The 21639-nt window shown below is 38.4% G+C and overlaps 1 protein-coding gene and 1 long non-coding RNA gene across 3 annotated transcripts in view; one reads left to right on the top strand and one right to left on the bottom strand.

Annotated features, from left to right (window-relative positions):
- Positions 1 to 21639, top strand: part of jade2 (jade family PHD finger 2) — a 169229-nt gene that overhangs the window by 133636 nt on the left and 13954 nt on the right. For both annotated transcript variants that reach the window (XM_025006726.2, XM_017419881.3), the window contains exon 11: positions 16975 to 17092. In XM_025006726.2, the coding sequence (XP_024862494.1) occupies positions 16975 to 17092 (118 nt within the window). The remainder of the gene's footprint in view (positions 1 to 16974; positions 17093 to 21639) is intronic.
- Positions 16790 to 21639, bottom strand: part of LOC112450629 — a 40139-nt gene continuing 35289 nt past the window's right edge. Inside the window, exons 2-3 of the long non-coding RNA XR_003039298.2 lie at positions 19648 to 19792; positions 16790 to 17496 (exon numbers count right to left, since the gene is read on the bottom strand). This is a non-coding gene — a long non-coding RNA (uncharacterized LOC112450629). The remainder of the gene's footprint in view (positions 17497 to 19647; positions 19793 to 21639) is intronic.

Raw genomic sequence — 21639 nt, 5'->3', positions numbered from 1 at the left:
CACTTTGAAAAGACAATAGGAGTAATGTTGCAGCACATATGCTCCCTGAGACGTGGAGGATTAACTGCCGACTTGCACCTACACATGTCTGACACAGATGGCCTGCCATACAATAATCATGCGTGAAACACAAACATGTAAACATGAATATGCATCAAATTAAAAGCACACATTGGCACAGGCAGATAAGATTTGATCCACACAGGCCCGTTCATTTATCTTTGCACTGAAGTTGCAGTTTGATGCAAATATTTAAGTAACTTTATGACTAATTTCTGTGTCGGCTGCACCATCTCTCATCTTTCTGCACGCGTGCATCCATAAACGCGTTTCCACTTTTGCACATAAGCAAATATTTGCTCCAATTACCTACTTTTGCTCAGTTCCTCGCTCCTGCCGGCTCACTAGCTAAGTTACACACATATGGGGCCGCATCAATAACTAATGGCAGAGATATGAGGCCCCCCAGTTGACCCCGGGTCTTTAATATTTTACGTTAGGGTCTTAGAAACGGTACCAGCCGTCACAGCTTGACCGTAAAACCTCTCTTCAGTGGACTCGACGTAGAGCACCGCCTCCTAAGGTCCGATTTAATAATATCCTCTGAGAACCTGTCAATGCTGTCAACTCAAATAGAGCTTTGTAGAACTTTAAAAATACGCCGTGGCTGTGTGTAGGAATAAAAGCTTTTCTGCCGCGTTTGTAGGTAAAGTGTAAACACGAAGTCTTTGTGAAAACATGCAAGAATGCATGTTTCTTTTTTTTTTTCCACTGTATTGTACAGCATGACACTTCTCAGCTCTAAGTGCTTTTTCTTACAGCCATCATTGTCTGCTTTATTTTCCACTGCAGATAGTTGTAATCCCCCACAGAATAAACAATTAGAACAGCTCCACTTTAAACTGCAATTACAGAGCGACAAAATGCAAAACTATTCAGAGGGGTGGCCTTAATGTTGTGTGTCATGTACATTTCAGTTCAGCATCACTCACTCATTCACTGATTACCCAGGGAAAACACAGTGGGCTAATCATCAGAAATAAATATTTAATTTTAAAAAAACACTAACAGAATCTACTTTCTGCAATTTTTTTTGACACTGTCGCTGAATTTATAATACCGGGGGCTAAAGTAGTATGGATTTTGTTGGTGTTTTCAAAGTTTTATTTCTCCTAAATAAATAAGCAAAACAAATAGCTGAAGCTTTTTTTTTTTTTTGCTCTGTGCACATCGATTATACAATTTTTTTTTTATTATTATTATTTAGACAACAGTTCATATTTGTCAAATACTAGCAGCTATAAGGATTTTATTGTATACAACATACTTCTTACTCTAATATTATATATTGACGATATGTAGTCATAATTCATTTTGCTAAGAAATTTGTTTTTAAGATTTACCAGACTTTGGCACTCCTACTGGTCTATATGAACACAAAAGATTTCTCCACAGCTGCAATGCATTATGGACTCTATTTGCAGGGTTAAGGAACTCTGTTTTAATACTGTTTTTTTTACAATTCTACTATACATTAAGTTTACTATAAAGAACAGCGATTGTCACAGTCTGGACTAAACGAGTCAATCTGGAGCCAGCCTACATGCTATATTGGATTAGATTGAGATGAATTGGTATGTTTCAATAAAGAGAGAGGGTGCAGCGGGTGGAAGGAGGAGGGAGTGAGTCTGTGTAGGGAGTATTTTACTGGGCTGTGACTTTTGGAGACTAGTTGGGAACTCCAAATTGTGAGAAAATAGGCAAATTTTCTGCTGCAGTCTCACTAAATTCTGAGTGTTTGTGGCTGGTGAGCTGTGGAGCTGTTTTGATCGGCCAATTTTTGACAATCGCTGCCTATTGTTGTGTTCCCAGCTTACAAAACCGTATTCTAGCTCGTGCAAATAATTTTGCTGCCCACCTTGACCCACATCAAACCCTCTTCAACCATCGGGGAGACACAAAGTTTCCAACCAATATTCAATCACTACCCTTTTTTTTTTTTTGCTCCGTTTATAAATTCCTGTGCATAACTTTGCAGAAACCTGCCATCTGTAAGAACTACAGAGGGTGCCAGTGGGGACAGAAAGAAGTTTAATTGCTTCCTTTTAGAAAGGATCAGGACCAGAGAAAGCCACTCGATTTTCAGTTTTAGTATTTTTACTTTCAGTCAGACAAACCATCCACAGCACCCAGGAGGAATCCAGGAGTTTTTATCTCCAAAACGTTTCCTGTCAGAAATATTGATTCATCTACGTGTTGGTGTTATTTTACACTTGGACTGTGTTTTATATTTTGTCTCTTATGACGTGCACGAGGCAACTCTCGCCAGCAGAAAGTTTCCTGTCATGATTTGAACTTAAAATCAATTTTCATTTTGCTTTTATTGTTTATTGACTATAAATAAACACTTTTAAGTGTTTATTTATTGTTCAGTGCTGTTGGTTTGGGTCTTGGAATCAACCCCGGAGGACCACTTTAGTTCCCATAAACAAAGATGGAACGTTCTGTGCATCAAAAGCAACAGCTATAAATAAAATTTCTTCCTTCTTTTTTTTCAAACAACAGACATATTTATTGTTTACAATCATTGCTAAGTGCATCTGTCTCCAGCTGAAATATTAAGTCTAAATGACATCGCCAGCATACTTCAGGGATGTTATCGTGGCTGCTTCAGCCACATTTTAGCTGTTTTTGTGAGCCGTTTTATGACTTCTTGTGTAAACAGACTTTTGACCAGACGGTTTTTTTTGTTTTTTTTCTAGACTCTGATGTTTATTTGCTGGTAAATGAGACACTTTGAGAAAGCATTTATTAGGCTGTTAACTGTGTTTATTGTATTTTCGTTTTTCTTTCTCTGAATGTTGTTGCACTTTGCCAAAGAAAACAGATTAGGATTAAAAAGTTTCACTTTTTAGTGGCCTAGTTTCTGCATGTTTTCCAATGCATTTTGTATATATAATTTTGTTTTCTTTCAATTCTGTCTAGCCTGTGACTGACTAGGAGCAGACTTTATTTTTCTATGATTCCGTTGTACCGGTTTTAGTCCAACCACCTGCCTACCTTGGTTTTATTGTGAAAACAGACCGAAGTAGTTGCATGCTGTCATTCAGTCTGTAAATCCACAGCACAATAAATTGAAGCTAATTGGAAGGTTGCAGAGATTACAGTCAGCTGAGCTTGCACTGTTAGTGCTAGAAATCCATCACTTCCCAAATGGAGTTTCACTCTGTAGCTCTGAACACAATTTTGATGATGTTCCCTCATGCTATAATTTTATCTCATCCAGCCTCTCAAGCCATTATGGGATAAAGCTTCCCTGCTGAGCACGCTGAGCATCTGCAAACACATTCCTCAGACCTCCACTTACCCCTGACTGGTCATGTAATAAAACACAGCCAATTAGGCTTTACACCTTGCTGTGTGAAGCCCTTCCCCTGCTGCTGAGTGTGATTTCAGTCTGAATAACTTCCTCTGCAACTTCCCCTCCTGAGCAGAGGTGGATGGACAGGAACCTTTACCTAACAAATATTGTGGAGGAAGCAGCACATCTGTTTATTAGGGCTCCATCAGACATCACTGATTGGAGTCGCTTCAGCCTCCGTTTTCTGGGGATATCGAAGCTGTGACAGTTTACAAGAAGATAAAGAGGAAAAGAAAAGGCACAGAAACGGCATCTTTGTCCATTTAATTGTTTAAGAGTGTAATTTAGTGTCACGTCTAGTACCTTTTAGAATTAGTAGTTGTTTTAAGAGTAGGAATAAATTCAGATATTTGAGAAAAAACACATATCTGAAGAGTTTGGAATCTATCCAGCAAACAATTTGAATTTATTTCATATTTTATTTTGTCTCTTTGGCTATTAACTAAACCCACTTGTAATTAAAGCAGCAGCTAAAAACTTACTATTCAATTCAATTCAAAAATACTTTATTAATCCCAAAGGGAAATGAAATGATGACTATGCAGGTCCCAAAAATGTGTCTCATATTGAATTCCAGGCAACACCTTTACTATCTTCTCATAACTTTGTTTGCAGTCTGTTGCTTCAGTGGTAAACGTCCACTTATTGCAGAATCAGCAGAAAAATTCCATTTTTAACAATCTGTTTGTTTTTTATATCAGTAATGGCTGATTTAACATTACGATCATCCACTGCCACGAAAGGTGGATTATAATATAATTGGCTGTTTATTATTTTATGGTTTTCTGATGTAGTGGTTCCCAACGTCTGGGTCAGGATCCTAATATGGGTCATAAAACACCAAGTCAGGGTCTTTAGATAATTTCCAGATATCCATTTACATTTAAAAACGATTGCTTATGGTGTATTTTCACCAACATTGTTAGAAATTAGATAGACAGTAGTCATAATGTGGATGTTTAAAACAATATGTTAATATGTCCTTGTTTTATAATTGCTTTTTTAATCATTTTTGTATATTTAAACTGGCAGTAGATTTTGTGTGTGAAGCTAAAGGGTTGGGAATTGTTGTCAAGAAAAGACAAAACTAGTATTTTTAGACTTCAACACTGAAACTTTGTGGATAGTTTAGTATTGCAACACAAATTGCTGCCAACATGCGGTGCAGAAAGAGCTAACAAATACACCAAAACATCCTTTGTTGTTGCAGATGAATTAAATATTAAACTTTTTTTTATTTTCTTTCCCAGCGATTGGCTCATCAGTGCAGTCAAGTTGATCGCCGGAAGTCTTTAAAGTTTTGTCCATTGGCAACTAAATTTGTATTAATTTCTCAAGTGTGCAGATTTAACACTGAATACGATTTATAGTTTTACAATAAAATAAATAAATTCAACATTTCAGCTGCCAACATCAGCAGCTAGAAAGAAAAATACAAAAACACTCATTCTTTCAGTATTACTTCAGAACTGCCCTCTATAAATACTTATGTCTAAAATAATTATAGCAAGTTCAGATGATTAACATTTCTTATTAATATGTAATAATTGTGAGAAAATTCCAAAAGGCTGGCAAGGAGAAGATTGTTGACTTGGTGCACAGCGAATGATATTTTTAAGGAACTGTGTCCAGAAATGTCTCATCTCCTGTTTAATCCTGTCAGGGTTTATGCACGCTGCATGCAGGACAGCCAATCCATGGTGTCTGGGTACATTGTCAAGTGAGATTTTGGAGACAATTTAATCCCTCCTCCAAATCCTGTTTTGTTTGCTGACATGAAACAGTTTGCTCAGTAAAACCTCAATCCAATGAAGATGAGGCCTTTCGGAGTAATAAGGTTTTCATCACCCAGATTTGATCTTTATGTATTTACTTTTAGACGTGGCGTGGCGTGTGCACACTTTCTTCTCATTTTAATTAAATCCTTGGTGCAAATGCCCTCTATTCCTCGCTTTATCTTGACACGGACGGTGCACAAAGACTCTATAAGGGGAGGAAGGAGGAAGATATAAGACATTAGGAAAGTAAAAGAGCTGATTTGGGGGCAGAGACTCTGACAGAAGAAAGAAGAAGGACGGGGGGGAAAAAAGACAACAGGCCGTTCGAATGCGGGAAAAAATGGTGTTAGGAAGCAGGAAGGAGGGGGAGACGGGAAGGAAACTGATGTAGATTTGAAAAAGAGCCATGAGAATTAGTCCGCAAGGGGAAAAAAAAATTAGATCAAAGAATATGTGATTGTGGAGGAGTAAAAGGGGAGAGCTGAGCAGCATGTTTGTGTAACAAGGTTTATATAGAGTTTATTGTTTTGGCAAAGTGCCACTTCCTCCCTGGATTCTTTTAACGGGCCCATCTGTGTGTGCTTCTTCCTAACACGTACCTGTCTGTCGACAAGTGTTAGCAGGCATGCTTTGAGATAAAACTCTGACGCGTAAGGAGGAGTAAAAGATTGCGAAGGTATAATACAAGTCTGGGACTTCCGCGTTTGAGGAAAACGACCCGTTTCAGAACGAAAATGTGTTCGGATACAAGCTGGGGGGAAAAGACGCACAGAGAAGTTAAAAGCTGAACGATCTGATTGGCGAGTGACGTTTCCATGGAGTCCCAGTGGGCGGGACTACAGTGACAGACAAGCAGGAGCTAATAAATCATGTAGTTTGTGTGTGTAAGTGATAGACTTTAAGTGTGTGTGTGTTCAACATGTCAGGGAGGGTTTCACAAAGCTTCAGTCTGCTGAATCCAAAGCAGCAGCCTCTACTGTCTGTCTGCTGCTCTGACCCACTTTCTACTGTTTCCTTCCCTCGTTACCTCCCTCTGTCCTTTCTTTTTCCCTTCACTCGACTTGTCTTCTTGTCTTTCAGCCCTTCTTTAAGTCCCTGCTGCCCTCCTTCTGTATTCCCCCCCATTTACCCTTAATCCTTTTTCATCCTTGTTTCTCGTAATGGGAGTAAGAGCTTCTCTTTTAGATTTGGCTTTATGTCTGTGAACAATTCGTTTTTCCTAATTTTATTTAACTTTTAGACCATGATACACACACACACACATCCTGGGTAATTTTGGTTTAACCTTGTTTTGTTGCCAGTTTGACATTACTGTGCAAATGTATTAAACCACCCCTAATTTCTTCATACTTTGCTTCCGAAGAACACGACTTTCTAGTAATCTTTTAACGTAGTCTTGTTCAACAGTTCTCCAGGCTTTCTGAAGGTCTTTCAAAAATGTTTTTTTTTTTTTTTTTTTGACTTTGGCTGCTATTTTTACTCATTCTCTGTCCTTGTACCTGGTTATGACAGCATATTTGTGTGGTGTGTGCTTAAAAATACTTTCTGTCTTTACCTATTTGTCTCTTTGTGACAGGCTGCTGCTATTAAAACGCCTAAAAATCACATTTAAAACTAGGTCTTTGCTTAGTAGTTTGTGTTGACACAACAGTGGGACAGAATCATATGATTTACTTCATTGTGCTTTTGGGAAAATTTGTTTTCACATAAAATCCACAAACAAACTAATGAAGCAGTTCATCTTTTGGGTTAAGGAGCTTTTTTATGTCTAGAGTTATGTCTCCTAACAAGCAAAACATTCCTCTGGAAATGGATAATGGAATAAAACTAAGGGAAAAAAGCAGCCAAAGTCCAAAATAATCTTAATCTCAAGATTACAAGAAAGTCTGGCTCCTTAAAGGCAAAACAAACAGAATGTTCTTAAATTCGTATCAACCTAAAATCCAAATTCATTCACACTTTGAGGTTCAGGTTCAATAATAACCAGAGGACATTTAGCTCCCACTGATAATTTAATACTACTGCACCTAAAATCAATACAAATATTGATATTTTAAAGTGTAGATACAGTATTTGTTCACTGCTTCATGTGACTTTACTCATTGCTTTTTATAAAGTCAGGATAATAAAAAAGCAGTCCTTATTTTAATGTAAACAAAACTTTTTAAGAAACCCACAATACTTGTACAAAACTCTCTAAATGGAAATGCAGGCACCACAGATAACAAATACACTGTTATCTGACTTTAAATCCCAAGTCAAATATTATTAATAATAGTTTTAGCTCAGATTCAGTTTAAGATGTATTTGTGGGAAGTTATTTGGATAATATCTCCAGCCTACATGGCTTAAATCAACGTCTACAAAATCAACAAGGGACTAGATTTTGTTTCATTTGTAATCTGTTTGTACTGAGTTGCTCTGACCCAAATCTGTTTGCATCTTTATTTTTTAAATAATTATGTGTTTACCACCACAGAAAAACAACAGACAGAGCATAAAATAATAAGTAGTAGTCTTTATTAATTATGCATCTCATGAATTATTATTCAGACAAGAGTGTTTACTTTTATGTCATTAGAACTTTGAATTTCAAAATAAAATTGAAAAAAAAAAATAAAGGTATTTGGGAGAGCCGTAGTTCTGTTGACCAATCATGTTTAATCTTGCTTTGGTTGCGGTTGAACCATTTATGTTGAAAACAAAAGACGCAGCCTAAATTTTCAAAAGCTTTAACAAATTTCTACCAAACAGGAAGCACTTTATTAGCTTTCTTTAATTTTATTTCTGTTTGTATGCAGCTTAGACCTTTATATATTTTATTTAGGTGTCCACTATTAATGCAAGAAGTTCTGAAATGTTCCCAAAGACGGTCATCATCAGGAGGCAATGAACTCCCAGACTGGATGAAAACTACAGCCACAAAAAACTGAAGCTGAAAAACTCGGGACAAAAATCTTTCTTGCATATCTTAATTTATAGTGTGTATTTTGGACCGCAGCAAATAGTTAAACAGCCAGCCATAATATTTTCCTTTTATCTGGTGCAGTTCCTTATACACAAACTCAATGTGCTTTGAAGGGAACAGAAAATAAAAAAAATGAGTATAAACAAAAGAACAAAGTAAATTAGACAATAAGTCAGATAGAATATACACATAATACTCCTTACAAGCTTCAAAGATATCACGCAGCAATTAAAACCTGAGAACATAAACGCAAAAAAACCCCCACTTAAATTGAACATAAAGCAAAATTATTAGTGCACGTCCAAGCGCAGCAGTTAATCAAAGGCCAGCGAGAACAGGAGGGTTTGGAGCTTGGAAACGGTTGTAATGGACCTCAGATCAGCAGGCAGCTTCTTCCAAGCAGCAAGACCCCAGTCGCTAAAATCATCCTCACAAGGCTCACATGTTGTTCTGGGTGCAGCTGAAAGTGCTGTACGTGCTGACCTAAGAGGTTCTGAACACGGAGTTTGTCAGAGATGAACCGAGGGGGGCAAACCATTAAGTCTTTTCTGGGGTATTATTATATATATATAAAAAAAGACAAATTAAAAGTTATTTTGTGTTGTACTGAGAGCCTTTGAAATGAGTGTCTCAGCAAGATGTTCAAGTGCGTTTAATAATTTATTTTTAAAAATTTCTTTCGACTGTATTACAGTAGAATAACTTACTGAGCTGAATTCATGGACGGCTTTCTGACTCTTGGTTTGTGTTACGAATACTTTAAGCTTCGAGCGCTCAGACCACCGTTTCCTCGCTGTAAAAACTAACTTCTCCTTGGTACTATTTTGGTATCCTTTAAACAACTGCAACATAAAAAGAGTAGAATGCACACAACTGTATATTTTACAGAAAGCTGTTATTTTGTAGTGTAAAAGTGCTTTATGAAGGCAGTCCATTTGACACAGTGGTGTCCAATCCTGGTCCTCGAGGGCCACTATCCTTGTTTTAGTTGTTTCCCTGCTCCAACACACCTGATTCAGTGGTTAAATGACCTCTTCGTGTTCTGTTAATGACACACTGATTCAAACCAGGTGTGTTGGAGCAGAGAAACAACAAAAACATGCAGGACAGAGGCCCCTCGATGACCAGACGCAGCACAATGACTACGTTTGCGAGATAATCTGTATCAATATCAATGGAACAAGCACCCTTCTGTTGGTCTGCTCCAAATACCAAGCTATGCAATTCCTAATCACTTTTATACTGATTGAAATGTGCTCATTAACTTCAGTTTGGTCTCAGATGATTGGCGTAAGTCCTGCAGCATTTTCAGCGAGGTCTTCCTAAATAATCGCTTTAATGCTCAGTTTTGTAATATGTCAGGAAGTCCAATTAAACTGAGTCACCTGGAAAGTCAAAAGCACAGCGCTGCAGAGTCTGAGACCCTCCGTTATAGAAATTAGGGAGATCAGATACCCCCTGTGGAAGAGAAGCTGTTCAATAAGACTACATGCTGTTGAGTTAAGCCACGCCAGATCCTCATGAGGTAAACTGCATTTCTTTAACAGCCCCTTATGTCTTAAAGGTGTTTCGAGAGAGTAAATTAGTTTGTTATGTCTAGACGCAAACTTTACATGTGAAGCTTGAATTTAAATACAAAGAAAAGCTGGCGTTACACTGATCGGTGTTTGAACTTTGATATGAAGCTGTTTGTGACGTGAGGGATTTTATTCTTAATTTAAGAGTTGAAACTTAGAGCGGAGCTTCCCTCACTTTGATCCTGCTTTTTTTCACTGAAGGCTGATTCATTGTGTTTTGTTTTAATCTTCAAAGCAGAAACCAGTTCAGAGGATTTCCAAAGCAGATCAGAGATGCATAAGGTCATAAACCACAGTTTGATTCATTAATCAAAACCCTAGTCTTTTCAAATTAATCTTCTGACACAAAATAGTGTTTCTGTTTTTGCCCTGTTAGTGCAGAAGTCACCTGACAGCTGAAATAAATACAAATCCTTAATTTAAAGACAACCTTTATTGGCTTGAAATGTCAGGATTGTTTTGATTTTTCATTTCTCTGAATAAGATTTATACTTTTATTATTACCAGTTGGTTCTTCAACATATGGCAGGTTTAAATTTGGCAGGAAATTGGCTGCATGTATATAACAAGTCTACTCTTGTTTACGGTTAGTCACTCAAATACGGTGAAGAAGCTGGGAATCAAACCAAAGACTTCATTCAACCCCCCCCTGAGCAACACCTACCCCCTAAACATGGCTTCTCCTCCAGATTTTTGACAACCATGAGATATATTTTTTATACTTTTGGCTCTGAGGCAGCACCAGATTTTCATCTTCCAGACAGGTTTTAACTTTCTCTCGTAAGTTTGTGATGTTTTGTCAGACGATGTCCCCTGTAGGCTCATGAAAAGGATTTATGGTGCATTTCACGAGCCTTTTTGCTTTTACAGTGCCGATCAGAAGGGCGAGATATGATACGACTTCGATTGTTTGTACTTGTTTTAATCTCTTAAAGTTACTGAAGATCATTATGGGTTTTTGTAATTGTTTTGCTTGGCAAATCATTTTGGACCAAGCTACAACTAAAGTCAGCCTAAAGGTTATTTAACTTGATAAAAATGTGTAACTGATATTTTTTCCCCTAAATCAGAAGTAGTGCAGGATCTACCTATCTAAATATATTTTTACCACCAAATAATTAAAAAGATATGGAATTATGGTTACTTTTTATTTTAGCATTTAAACTTCAATTAAATTCATTTTCTAAGCACTTCTGTTGGTATCAAATAAAATGTGATATTTATTTTTACATAATATTTGAATATATGTGTGTGTGTGTGTAAATGATAACAGCTATCTATATTTACCTATAATAAGTTTATTTTCATGTGCAGGAGTGTTTATTCCAGTTAAGGTGGTCTTGTTAGTGATGAACTCTGCCTCTCCATGTTGGTTTTGGGGTGATATTGGACCAATTAAAGATCAATAATCCTGATCTTTAGCTGACTGCTTCCTCACAGTGGTGTGTGACTGTTTCAGGGGTGGTGAGCAGTCGATGTTGCTCATTAGTAAGCAGCACAGGTTTATAGACGATACGCTGGAAGCTGTGAGGGTCAGATCAATATGTACAGTAACTTAGCTGAAAGTTAGAGTGAAGAAAGTCATCGGGATATTTCTGTATTTTTGTTGTCTTTGTTCAACTTATTTTATAAGAATCTTTTCTCTTATGACATTTTATTCCACTCACATTATACTACTGTCAGTAAGACTAGGATAACGTTTTAAGAGGTGCCAGTTTTTATTAATGTCTCTATTAGTGTAACTTTAATAATTAAAATGAGGCCAATCTTTAGTCAGTTGGCTAAACAAGCTCCTGTTTTTCTTACATAGAGGTACATATGCTTCCATTCATTCTCTGCTCCTGCTTAGTTTTTAATCTGATCTGATTGATTTCAACTTTTCTGCTCAGGACAACAAGAAGCAACAGGAGTTACCTGGCAGACACTGAAAGCTAAAAAACTTGCAGCCTTAAATATGGAAAAAGACTAAAGCTCCTTAATTACTGTACGTTTTCAGCTTCATGAAAAATCAGCCTGAAATGTTTGGTTGGGAAAGTAGTCCTTTTTGTCGTCTCTTTAGAAGTTTTCTCCAACCAGACACCAGGTAATGTAACTATTGCTTAGCAACAGTCAGTTTGAGAGAAAAATATAAACAGAAAGCAAAAAAAAAAAGATGCGTGCAAATAGTTTGTGCATGATTGCTAACATCTGTGACGCGTGGAGAAAGGTGAAAATGCAACATTAGTGAGAGCCTTCTAGTGTTACTGAGTGTGCGTGAATATGGACTGGATGGCACAGGAGGCATTAATGGACCGTTAATACACTTGTAATGTTGATTATCTGCACCCTGTCGTGTCATGGATGGATGGATGGGCGAGAAAATACATGGATTTATTAATTAAGGAGGTAGGGAAGGATGGATGAGCCAGTACAGGGAGCAGTGGGTGGATGGTTGGAGTGAGAGACAGATTTTCACCTGTTTGCTGGTTTCAGACTTTCCTAAATATGTCATAGGATCATTTAATCAGCCTTGAATATGTACTACCAGATAGATGTTTTTATTTTAATGCTTCTGTTTCAATTAGTGGTCAGGTTTTTGGTTCACTTGCAGAAAAGCCACACATCCATCAGATTAATTTTCTTGGTATTTGCATGTTTCATACTCACTTTAGCGTTTAAAAATGTTAAGGGCTAAACTTAAAGCCTGACAAGTCAGTAGGTGGCTGAAATAAAGGCAGCTGCTCCAGGCTTGGTGTTAGTTTAATTAGATTGGCCTGGTTGCAACATGACCGTCTGAATATAATTTGATGAAAGCTGAACTCACTGATTGAACCTTTGACAGTATTTTTTTACTCCTCTCTTTTCCTTAATTCCATTCTTTTCCCAGTCTTATTCTCCACTCCCCTATCATGTTTGCAGTGAGAGGTAGCTGTTTTTTTTAAAGACTGTTTTGCTCGCGCTCACACAGTGTCCTAATCAAAGCCTGTTTCTGCACATTGTGTCCCAGTTGAGTGGCTATTTTTATCTGCAGTGCTCTAACACAGGGCATGGAATGGGTCAGATAGGCCAGACCAACAAATCTATCAAGACCAGCAGATAAACGGTGACCCTGCAGGACAACTAACACACAAATACACTCCTACACTGCTTAAGTAAACAAATAAAGCATTGATTTGGATCAAAGATCACTCTTTATCATGAATGCAAACTCATACAGGCCTCGTTTCATTCCTGCTCTTATCTCTAACCTGCCGACACAAATACACATGACTACAGGTTCCAGTTTACACTAGCATTTGGGTTTATGATTTTTGTTTTTTACTGCCACAGCCATGTTTTGGTGCTCATATCTGTATTCAAATGTTTGTTCTGCCTCTGTAATAACCAAATACATGGCTTTCTACTTTTCACATACAAAAAACTCAAACTATCCTGTCCCTGTTGGCTCCATGGCAGATCTTCAGCCTTTTACACTCTCGCAACGCTGACACACAGTGACATGATTACTGCTTGTGAGAGAAATCTACTTGGCAGAGATCAAGTTTCTGGCTTGTTAGTTTGGGATTCAAGTATTCCAGCTTCGGCCCAATTAGTTTCTCTCCTTTCCTGACCCTTTGTCCAGTTACTGACAGAGTGCTGCAGGTCTGCAGTTTTGCACATGTTGGAAATAATCACAGACCAAACTGAGCTGATAAATTATTTCTCCTGCACACTGTAAATGTCAGTGTTTGTAATGGCTCTAGCTCCAGCAGTTTGTGGTCGAGCAGACAAAGAAGAACACGTGCAAGTGTAATAAATTGTTAAAACTGCAGTATGACTAACAATAAAAATAAATAAAAATGAGTTACTATTAATTGCTAACAATGACTTGCTATTATTTGTCACTTCATGACAGGATAAAAGATTTATCCGCACAGAATGTTCTCTTTGTGTTGAAGTAAAACTAAGTAGGACAGAGAAGAAACTTCATCAACTGAGTTATAAAGTAAGTGAGTTTCAGTAAAAGTACCTTTTGGATGTCTAAACACTGTAAAAACCATCAACATGTTCAGAACTGGAACTAGATCTTACATCTTTTGTAACGCTTCGAACCCAGGACTCACTCATTCTGAGATTCAGACTTTGAGATGAGGAAAAAAGCTAAATCTTCAGCCGTACATTGACTCTATGAACTCTACTCAGCTCATTTTATAATCCTGTGTTTCGGTTTATCCCAACATTTCAGGGTCCATCAAAGACTGTATAATAAATAACTATATTAAGACTAGATCAGTTTATTACAACTGATCTTAAGTCTTTTGTGGAGTGAAGTCACTAAGAGCAGATTGATCCATTTTCTGCTGCTTGTCTGTGATCGGATCACAGAAGCAACAGGTCCAGGAAGGAAACCCAGACATCCTTTTCCCCAGCAACACACTACGGCTCCTTCTGGGGTATCCCAGGGTGTTCCCAGGCCAGATACATAATCACGCCCTGGATTTTCTCCCAGTAGGGAGGGCCCAGAAAACCTTCTGGGGGAAGCGCCCAGGAGGCGTTCTAACCAGATGTCTGAACACTTCAGCTGCCTCCTTTCGATGTGGAGGAGCAGCAGCTCTACTCTGAATTCCTCCTTGGTTGATGGAGCTTCTCACCTCATCTCAAAGGCTGAGCCTAACCACCTTTCAGAGGAAGCCCATTTGAGCCGCTTGTATCAATGATCTTGTTCTTTTTTGGTCATGAGCCATAGGTGAGCTCATGGGCCACCATTACTTGTTAACGAGATTACCAGACACTTCAACTCCTCTACTTAAGGCAGAAACTCATCCCAACACAGTTTTTCTTGAACCTTTTGGTGTTTCTAGTCTTGGTTCTCTCCATGTAACTATTTAGTCAGTAAATTAGGGCTGTGGAATACACAAACTCTAAATTGTATTTCTGATCTTTGAATTGTATATGCTGAAATTCCTACGTTGTCTTTTTTTGTCCTCTCACAATTTTTTTTCTGTTTCTGACATCCTGTTTGGCTAATTTGCAGCCATTTAACTTCCTTTACTCTCTGTCTGCTTTCTTCTTATACACTGCCAATACAAAACAGTAACACATGCATCTACAAGCGGGAGATTTTCTTTGAACATCCATATGTGTTTAACATAAACATGCAGACTCAATTATTCATCTGACAGCTCTGTTCTCCATCCAGATACATATGCAGTCATATACCGCTCACAGGGCCATATGATAGCCATTTGGCAGTATGGAGGAACAGGAGGTTCACATGGCGCTTGTGTCAGAGCGAAAGAACAGTCTGCCATCCAGTTTACTGCTACAATATGCCACCTCTTTACGCTTAATGTTCGCAGTCGGTCTCACAATGGTGCCGTTTGACCATTTTGAAATACAGAACCAAAAATACAGCAAGGATGGATTTAAAAAATGCATAACTTTGACTTATTTAGCCCTATAAGGTTCTCTGAACATGCAATCTGTGTGTGCTGATCAAACACTGGACAGCATTACTGTTCATTTGGGAGCATTTTTCTTTCTTTTTATCCACTTGGTTGTGGTTTTGTCTCCCGCTTTCAGGCAAAATGGTCAAACTCTTAGGCTGCTGAATGCTATACTTTCTTCATCAGCACATCTTTATCTCTTGGCTGTTTGGTGCTGTGTAAGTAATTGTACAGTAGGGTTAAGCTTGTTTTCGAGACAGTTGGAAACCAATTGAAAAGGGCTGAGATGGAATGAAACAAAGGGGTTGTCACAATGCCTTTCCCACAGCCAGTCCCCCCCCCGTTACATCTACTGTAACCAACAAATTCAAGCATTTCATTCCTGCTTTGGTGAGATCTCCATTCAGCTCTTGCACGCTTAAAGATTACAACAGAAATGGAATCACAAGAGGCTGTATGCAATTATGATCTATTATTATTATTATTATTATTAATAGCTACTGAGTATTTCTGCCCTGCTGCAGCCTGATGTGGGCTCCAGATCTCTTAGATCTGTTATTTGTCCCAAGGTCCAGGCTGGTCCACAGAGGTGATCAGCTGTAGCTCCTAAACTGTGGAACCATTTTGCGCCTCCACATCAGACTGGCTCAGATGTTGGCCATTTTTAAATCTCATCTTAAACACATTTGTACTCACTGGCTTTTAATCCAGCATGAAAGCTCCATGATTTAAATCTTTCATTGCTATTGTAATTGTTTGGTTTTCTTTTGCATTTGCCAGATTGTATTCTATTTGTTTTATATTTTGGTCTTTATGTGCTTTTATTATTATTATTTCATGTACATCACTTTGGCACTTTAGCACTTTTAATGTGATATATATTAAACTTGAACTTATTCAAGTCCTAATCTAAAAGACTTCAAATCAAACCTAAAATATTGCTACAACAGTGTCAAGTCAAGCTGATGCTCAGATTGTATTGGTGTAAAGATTTGATTAAATCTGACCAATCTAACCAATATTTATTAAAATAAAAAAGTTTCAATGCTTGTAAAGAAGAAAATTCATAGAAAGGAAAAAGGCTGTAATTTTGGGGTGTATGAACGTGACAAGAATGATTATCTAACAGCCGTTACCATCAGAGTTTGTGTTTGTGGGGAAAAAACTGAAGAAACTACAGCTGGAATACTCTGCCAGTTTTATATACGTATTTTGTTTGTAATCATTTGGAGTTATGGTTTGATTTCAAGCAATACAGTAACCATTAGAGACAGATAAATTATTCTGTGCAGGCATACCTAAAAATGAAGATACAACTGCAACAATAAGCTTACTGTTTTTTTAAAGTGAGAACGCTCTTCTGTATATTATGACATTACTATGATCCTGTTTTTTGGAACTTCAATGTTGCGTGTACATCTGTGACTACTGGAAGGCAGTGAAACAGCTGACCACCATTTGAGTCAAATTCTGACAGTTTTATTAGTTGTGTAAAGTCTGGCCTGCACACAAGAGTTGGTCGACTCTTACAGACTGTTTCCAGTTTGATTGTTATGATTAATATTTAATAAGATGATGAGAGTAACTACAAAAAGGGCAGGCAGTTTAGATGAACAGAAGACCGACATGAGTCTGCAGTCTAATGAAAAATACTGTTTATTGTTTTGGCTTAAACCGTGCACAATATGCTTTATTTTGAATACAGAATACACAAACAAAAATAGTGCATGTGTGCTAAGCTCAAGGTTCATGCACATCCTTCTAATAAATCATGATAAAATTAGAATGAAACATTAGTTATACCGACGTTCCTGTGTGTTTTCAGGTGCGTAACCTGTGCTACATGGTGACACGGAGGGAAAAAATGAAGCACAGCATGTGTGACCTCCAGGAGAAGATCTTCCATCTGCAGATCCAGCTTCTAGAAGAGGACATGGCTGGAGGTAAGGTGGAATCGATGTGAGCGCGTGTCTGTAGAGAAGTCGTTTTAACACTAATGTTTCAGCCACTCGAACAGAATGGAGCTCTTTAAACTCCCCCTTCAGACGAAGTAAAATTTGGAAACTTCAGGAGTAGAACAGTTAGACCCAAGCCCTTCTTGCCTGGCTGTTGTGGGAGGACAGTTTTGGAAATGGTCTGCCATTAATTTGGCACAGCAGGCCACACTTGACACCTGCACAGCAAAGACCACCAGGATAATAGTTCATCCACATAAAGGCAGCTCTATTTTCCATCCACTTTACACAGATGACTTTTCTTGGTCCGTTCTGTTCAGCTGCACGGTGATGGAGAGCGAGAAAGACCACAGACAGCTTGAAGAGTTCTTGGTACTTTGTTGGTCAGATACCTGCTCAAATGAGATTCGGTAAAAAATAAATAAATGTGGGGGAAAATGCCTCACTAAAGACTGTGCAGATGTTTGCAAAGCTTGTACAAAAATGAATAAGACTCTCTAATAAAAGGTAGACTTATTAATAGGCCACTTAAAGTAGGTGCCGGGCTATATAATGTTTTTCATAAGTTCAGGCGCATCAAGTAAAAATAATATTTGTTTTATCTTATCAGTTGCTTCACGCTAAGATAAAAGTAGACATTTGGTGTTATTATCTTCAACCATGAAACTGTTTGTAAACAGCTACAAGTTATTGCAAAGCTTGGGTGTATTTTGGCACTTTTAGAGCTCTGGTTGTTTCTGTTTTCGTGCAACCTAAACCTGACTACGGGATCTTGAGATGCGGTACCGAACCTTCTGATTCTGAGCTTGTGTTTCTCTTGTCACGGATGATGGGTTCTTGTTTGGGGTTGTTGCCACTTTATCGAGTACATTTGAAGGTGATAAAAGGCCTCCTTAAAGGGACTGTACGACAGACAAGAATCTAAACTGCCTAAAACGTTTGCACAGATGTCAGCTAAATGAAGGCAAGATTGAACGCCGTATGAACATGATCATTAAAAGAAAATATCAAGTTGAAAACACCCATATTTTTATCTTTTTTTATTTTCTCTTTTTCACATTAGCTGCCAGATTTCCCACCAGCTGTTATTGTTGCCGCTGAATGATGGTTGTTTTGTAGATGATGTGGAGCCTTTTTAGCTGAAAGAGTCGTGACCTGGAGCTGACATGGGGATGACAGTGAAAGCTTGTTGTCATGGTAATACCACTAATGTCTTGCTGGCATGGTAATGATAGTGAACTTCTGTCAGCCTGCTCCTGTGGCTGTGTGCTGGAGATGGAGGGTTGAAATTGCAGCGCTCTTCATTCTCGAGAAAAGCGACACGCACGTCTACACCCTTGACTAAATCGAACGTGAACACTTTCGCACTTTCACTCCCAAATGCGCGCGCACGCACGCACACACACACACGCCGCGCAGGGCCGCTGACTCAGCAGATTGTTGCCATCAGGTACTAGGAGCTGTGCTGCTGGCACTAAACAGCCATATCTATTCACACTGCCACAGGAGTTAGATTAGAGCAAATAGTTGATGCGTGTGTGTGTGTGTGTGTGTGTGTGTGTGTGTGATAAAGAGCAGCAGAGAGTGAAGAATGAGGTTGTCTGCTAGAATGATTTGTCATGTCCCTCACCATCTTCCCCTCCTGTTTTCCGCTCCCTATTTCTCTCCATCCTCTTCTCTAATTATTTTTCTTCTCCATCTGTTGCTCTTATTTTCCTCTTATTTTGCTTCCAGTTCTTTCTCTCGCTGTCATTTTATTTTGGTTTTCCAGTCTGACAGTTCATTGTTGGTTTGTTCTTTCACACAAATTGATTTTGCAGTAATGTGCCACACTGAAGTGAGAATAAAACCGCTGCCTACATGTTAGATTTTTAATAAAGAATGTGACCTTAAACTACTGTCGAAGCAGAGAAATAATGTGAGTCATATCAAACTATTAAATGCTATATAAATTAAAGATCTAGCATTCGCTGAAGGAATGCAAATTATTTCCTGCCAGGGATTTAAACCAAGATCATCTCATGCTGAGAAATGAGAGTTGTAGTTGTTTTGTTCAAACTTTAAAACATCATTATGTGCGAGCTCATGTTAGTGCTAAAAGTATGTGTTAAAGATGAGTCTCAACTACTACCACATCAAATGTTAGCGAGTTATAGCCATTTTTGTGTTTGCTAAGGTTACTTAGATGTAGATGTAAATCTAAGAGTTTCATTTAAATACATCCTGTGATCATGAGATACTTTGCGTGCACACAGACACAACAATGATCCAATTGCGTGTTCTCTTTAATGCAAATGCAGATCTGCCTAATATACCTGCTGGCTTAGATTTAATTTAAACAAAGAAATTATTATTTTAGTTGCAGACTTTAGTCAGACATCCATTCAGAGCAGCATCGAAGCAACAAGTATAAAATCAGTTCTCCAGAAACTTGCGAATACGTTGAGCTCACCCATCATTCCCAGTTTTTTTTTTTCTCTTATCTTTCCATGTGGAAAACTCTCGCATCTCTCTTATTATCTGCCTAAATCAGAACCACTAACCTCTGTCCTCCTGCTTGTCTCTCCCAGTTCTTCATCCATCATCCGCAGCCAGCCCGTGTGTCTGTCGGGTTGGGGGTTGCGTGAGTCGTGCTTCGTGAACGCTCGGCGTGTTACGGTCAGGCGAGAGTCCTCTGAGCTTCATCTGCTAACAGAAAAGTGATTGAGATGTGATAAGAGACTCCAGGCAGTGGTTTAAAACGGGACCAATTACCTGTCGAACTTTTCCTTAAGAACTAAACATCGAAACACGCTTACGTTTGAGTTTACGTTGTAAATAAAGGTTGGTTTTAGATGCAGTGACAGTGTCATGCAGCTTTAAGCTTCAGGAATCAGTTTAAAGTTAATTTGCCACAAATTCTTACAGAATTAATTCATGTTCGTAGTTCATCATTTGAAGTGAAGCTAAATTCACAGCCTTGAGTTGAAATAGTTTACAGTGACATAAGTTTTTATGAGTCAAGGTCTTCTAAAACAAAGTTTCTTGCTGGTTGATATCTTTTTATCTTCACATTGCAGTCTTCTCTCTTTTTGTTCATCTTTCCATTAAAGCTGCTTTCATTTATACTTCGTCTTCTGATAACTTGAAGTACTTGGCTAAAACAGCCGCTTTTCCAGCAAGTCTGCTACCTCGCAGACTTAGCTGCTTTCTGCCACAGGACTTTTAGGATCCGCATGAGTCGAGACCTTCGCCTCGCGAGTTCCGATTCGGATATTTAACCCAGGTGACTCAGAAACCAACCAGCTCTGCCGTTAACTATCAAAAAGGACATTTCCTGAGTGAGCCGCGCTAAGTAGAAAAATTTAAAATTGTCTAAAGTTCACAGTAAACCTTTGAGCCGAAATGAGAAATATAAACGAGGTGTCTCAGCCTCATCCTGTTCAATTAGCCAAAAAAAATCCCCGTTTATGGGAGCGGCCATGTTGTATTTTCATAGAGTCTGCAAAGTTAGGATGTAAGCCCCGCCCACTCATCCGCACACAATTATTGGTCTTTTTGGAGGCATCGAATTACAACTTAGGAAAATTGTTTGAACATACAGAAGCAATGTAAGCAAATCAAAAAGAGTCAACACCTGGAAAAATGACCTTTTATGTATTTTTGTTTTAGCTCTTCTTGTTTACAAGGACTCAAACTGGAGCCGGCCTACAGGGGGCGCTTGCCTCGTTTTGGCTTCAACTTCACTATTATGTCCCTGCATTTAGTCATTAATACAGTATATGTTGATCTGGTTGGTTGGGATTGTCTTGTGGCGAGCGATAATAAACTGCTGGTTCCAACCACATACCTCTTAAATACTATCTTGTTTGTTTTCACAAAGGACCTCTCAGGTTGTTTTGCGTATTTTAGACATCACTGAGCGTAAAGATATAGAGTGCGTTTTAAAATCAATATGTACAAACCTTTTAAAATGCATGCAGACACACATGCATGGTGTTATTGTTATTCAGAAAGTGCACTACATTTATATTCCTGCTCAGATCCAACCGTGACAAGCTGACAGCGGTTAGCATTGGCCTCTCTGATCTGCTTTCAGTGAGTGTGTGAGTGTGTGTGTGTGTGTGTGTGTGGAAGATTTTTAAGAAGACAGAGAAAATAGGGAAGGAGGGAGAGGAGGATGGGTAGGGACACGAAGGTAATGAGAAGAAGGGAGTTGTGGAGAAGGAGTCGATTGCAGAAGAAGTGGAGAAAGAAAGGAAAAAAACTTTCAATGCACTAATGAGCTCAGGTAAGAAATGGGGCACAGTGGCTGCACGCACAGAAACTCCCGCTGCAGTTCAGTGCACCTAGAAAGAGGGAAAATTAATCGCACACTTCAAAAAGATGAATCCCTTGGTGTTGTTTCTGCTTCCAAACAAGGCAGGGAAAGATAATGTTGCAGAGACGGGGAGGAAGGACAATAAAAAATAAAAAAAAAACACGCTGAAGGTTTTTACTGCTGATTGTTAGATTCATGCAGAGATTACAACCTGAGGGGGAAAGTTTCCACACAT

Source organism: Kryptolebias marmoratus, linkage group LG13, assembly GCF_001649575.2.
Source record: "Kryptolebias marmoratus isolate JLee-2015 linkage group LG13, ASM164957v2, whole genome shotgun sequence".
Classification (NCBI taxonomy): domain Eukaryota; kingdom Metazoa; phylum Chordata; class Actinopteri; order Cyprinodontiformes; family Rivulidae; genus Kryptolebias; species Kryptolebias marmoratus.
This window is presented reverse-complemented; position numbering and strand designations above follow the sequence as displayed.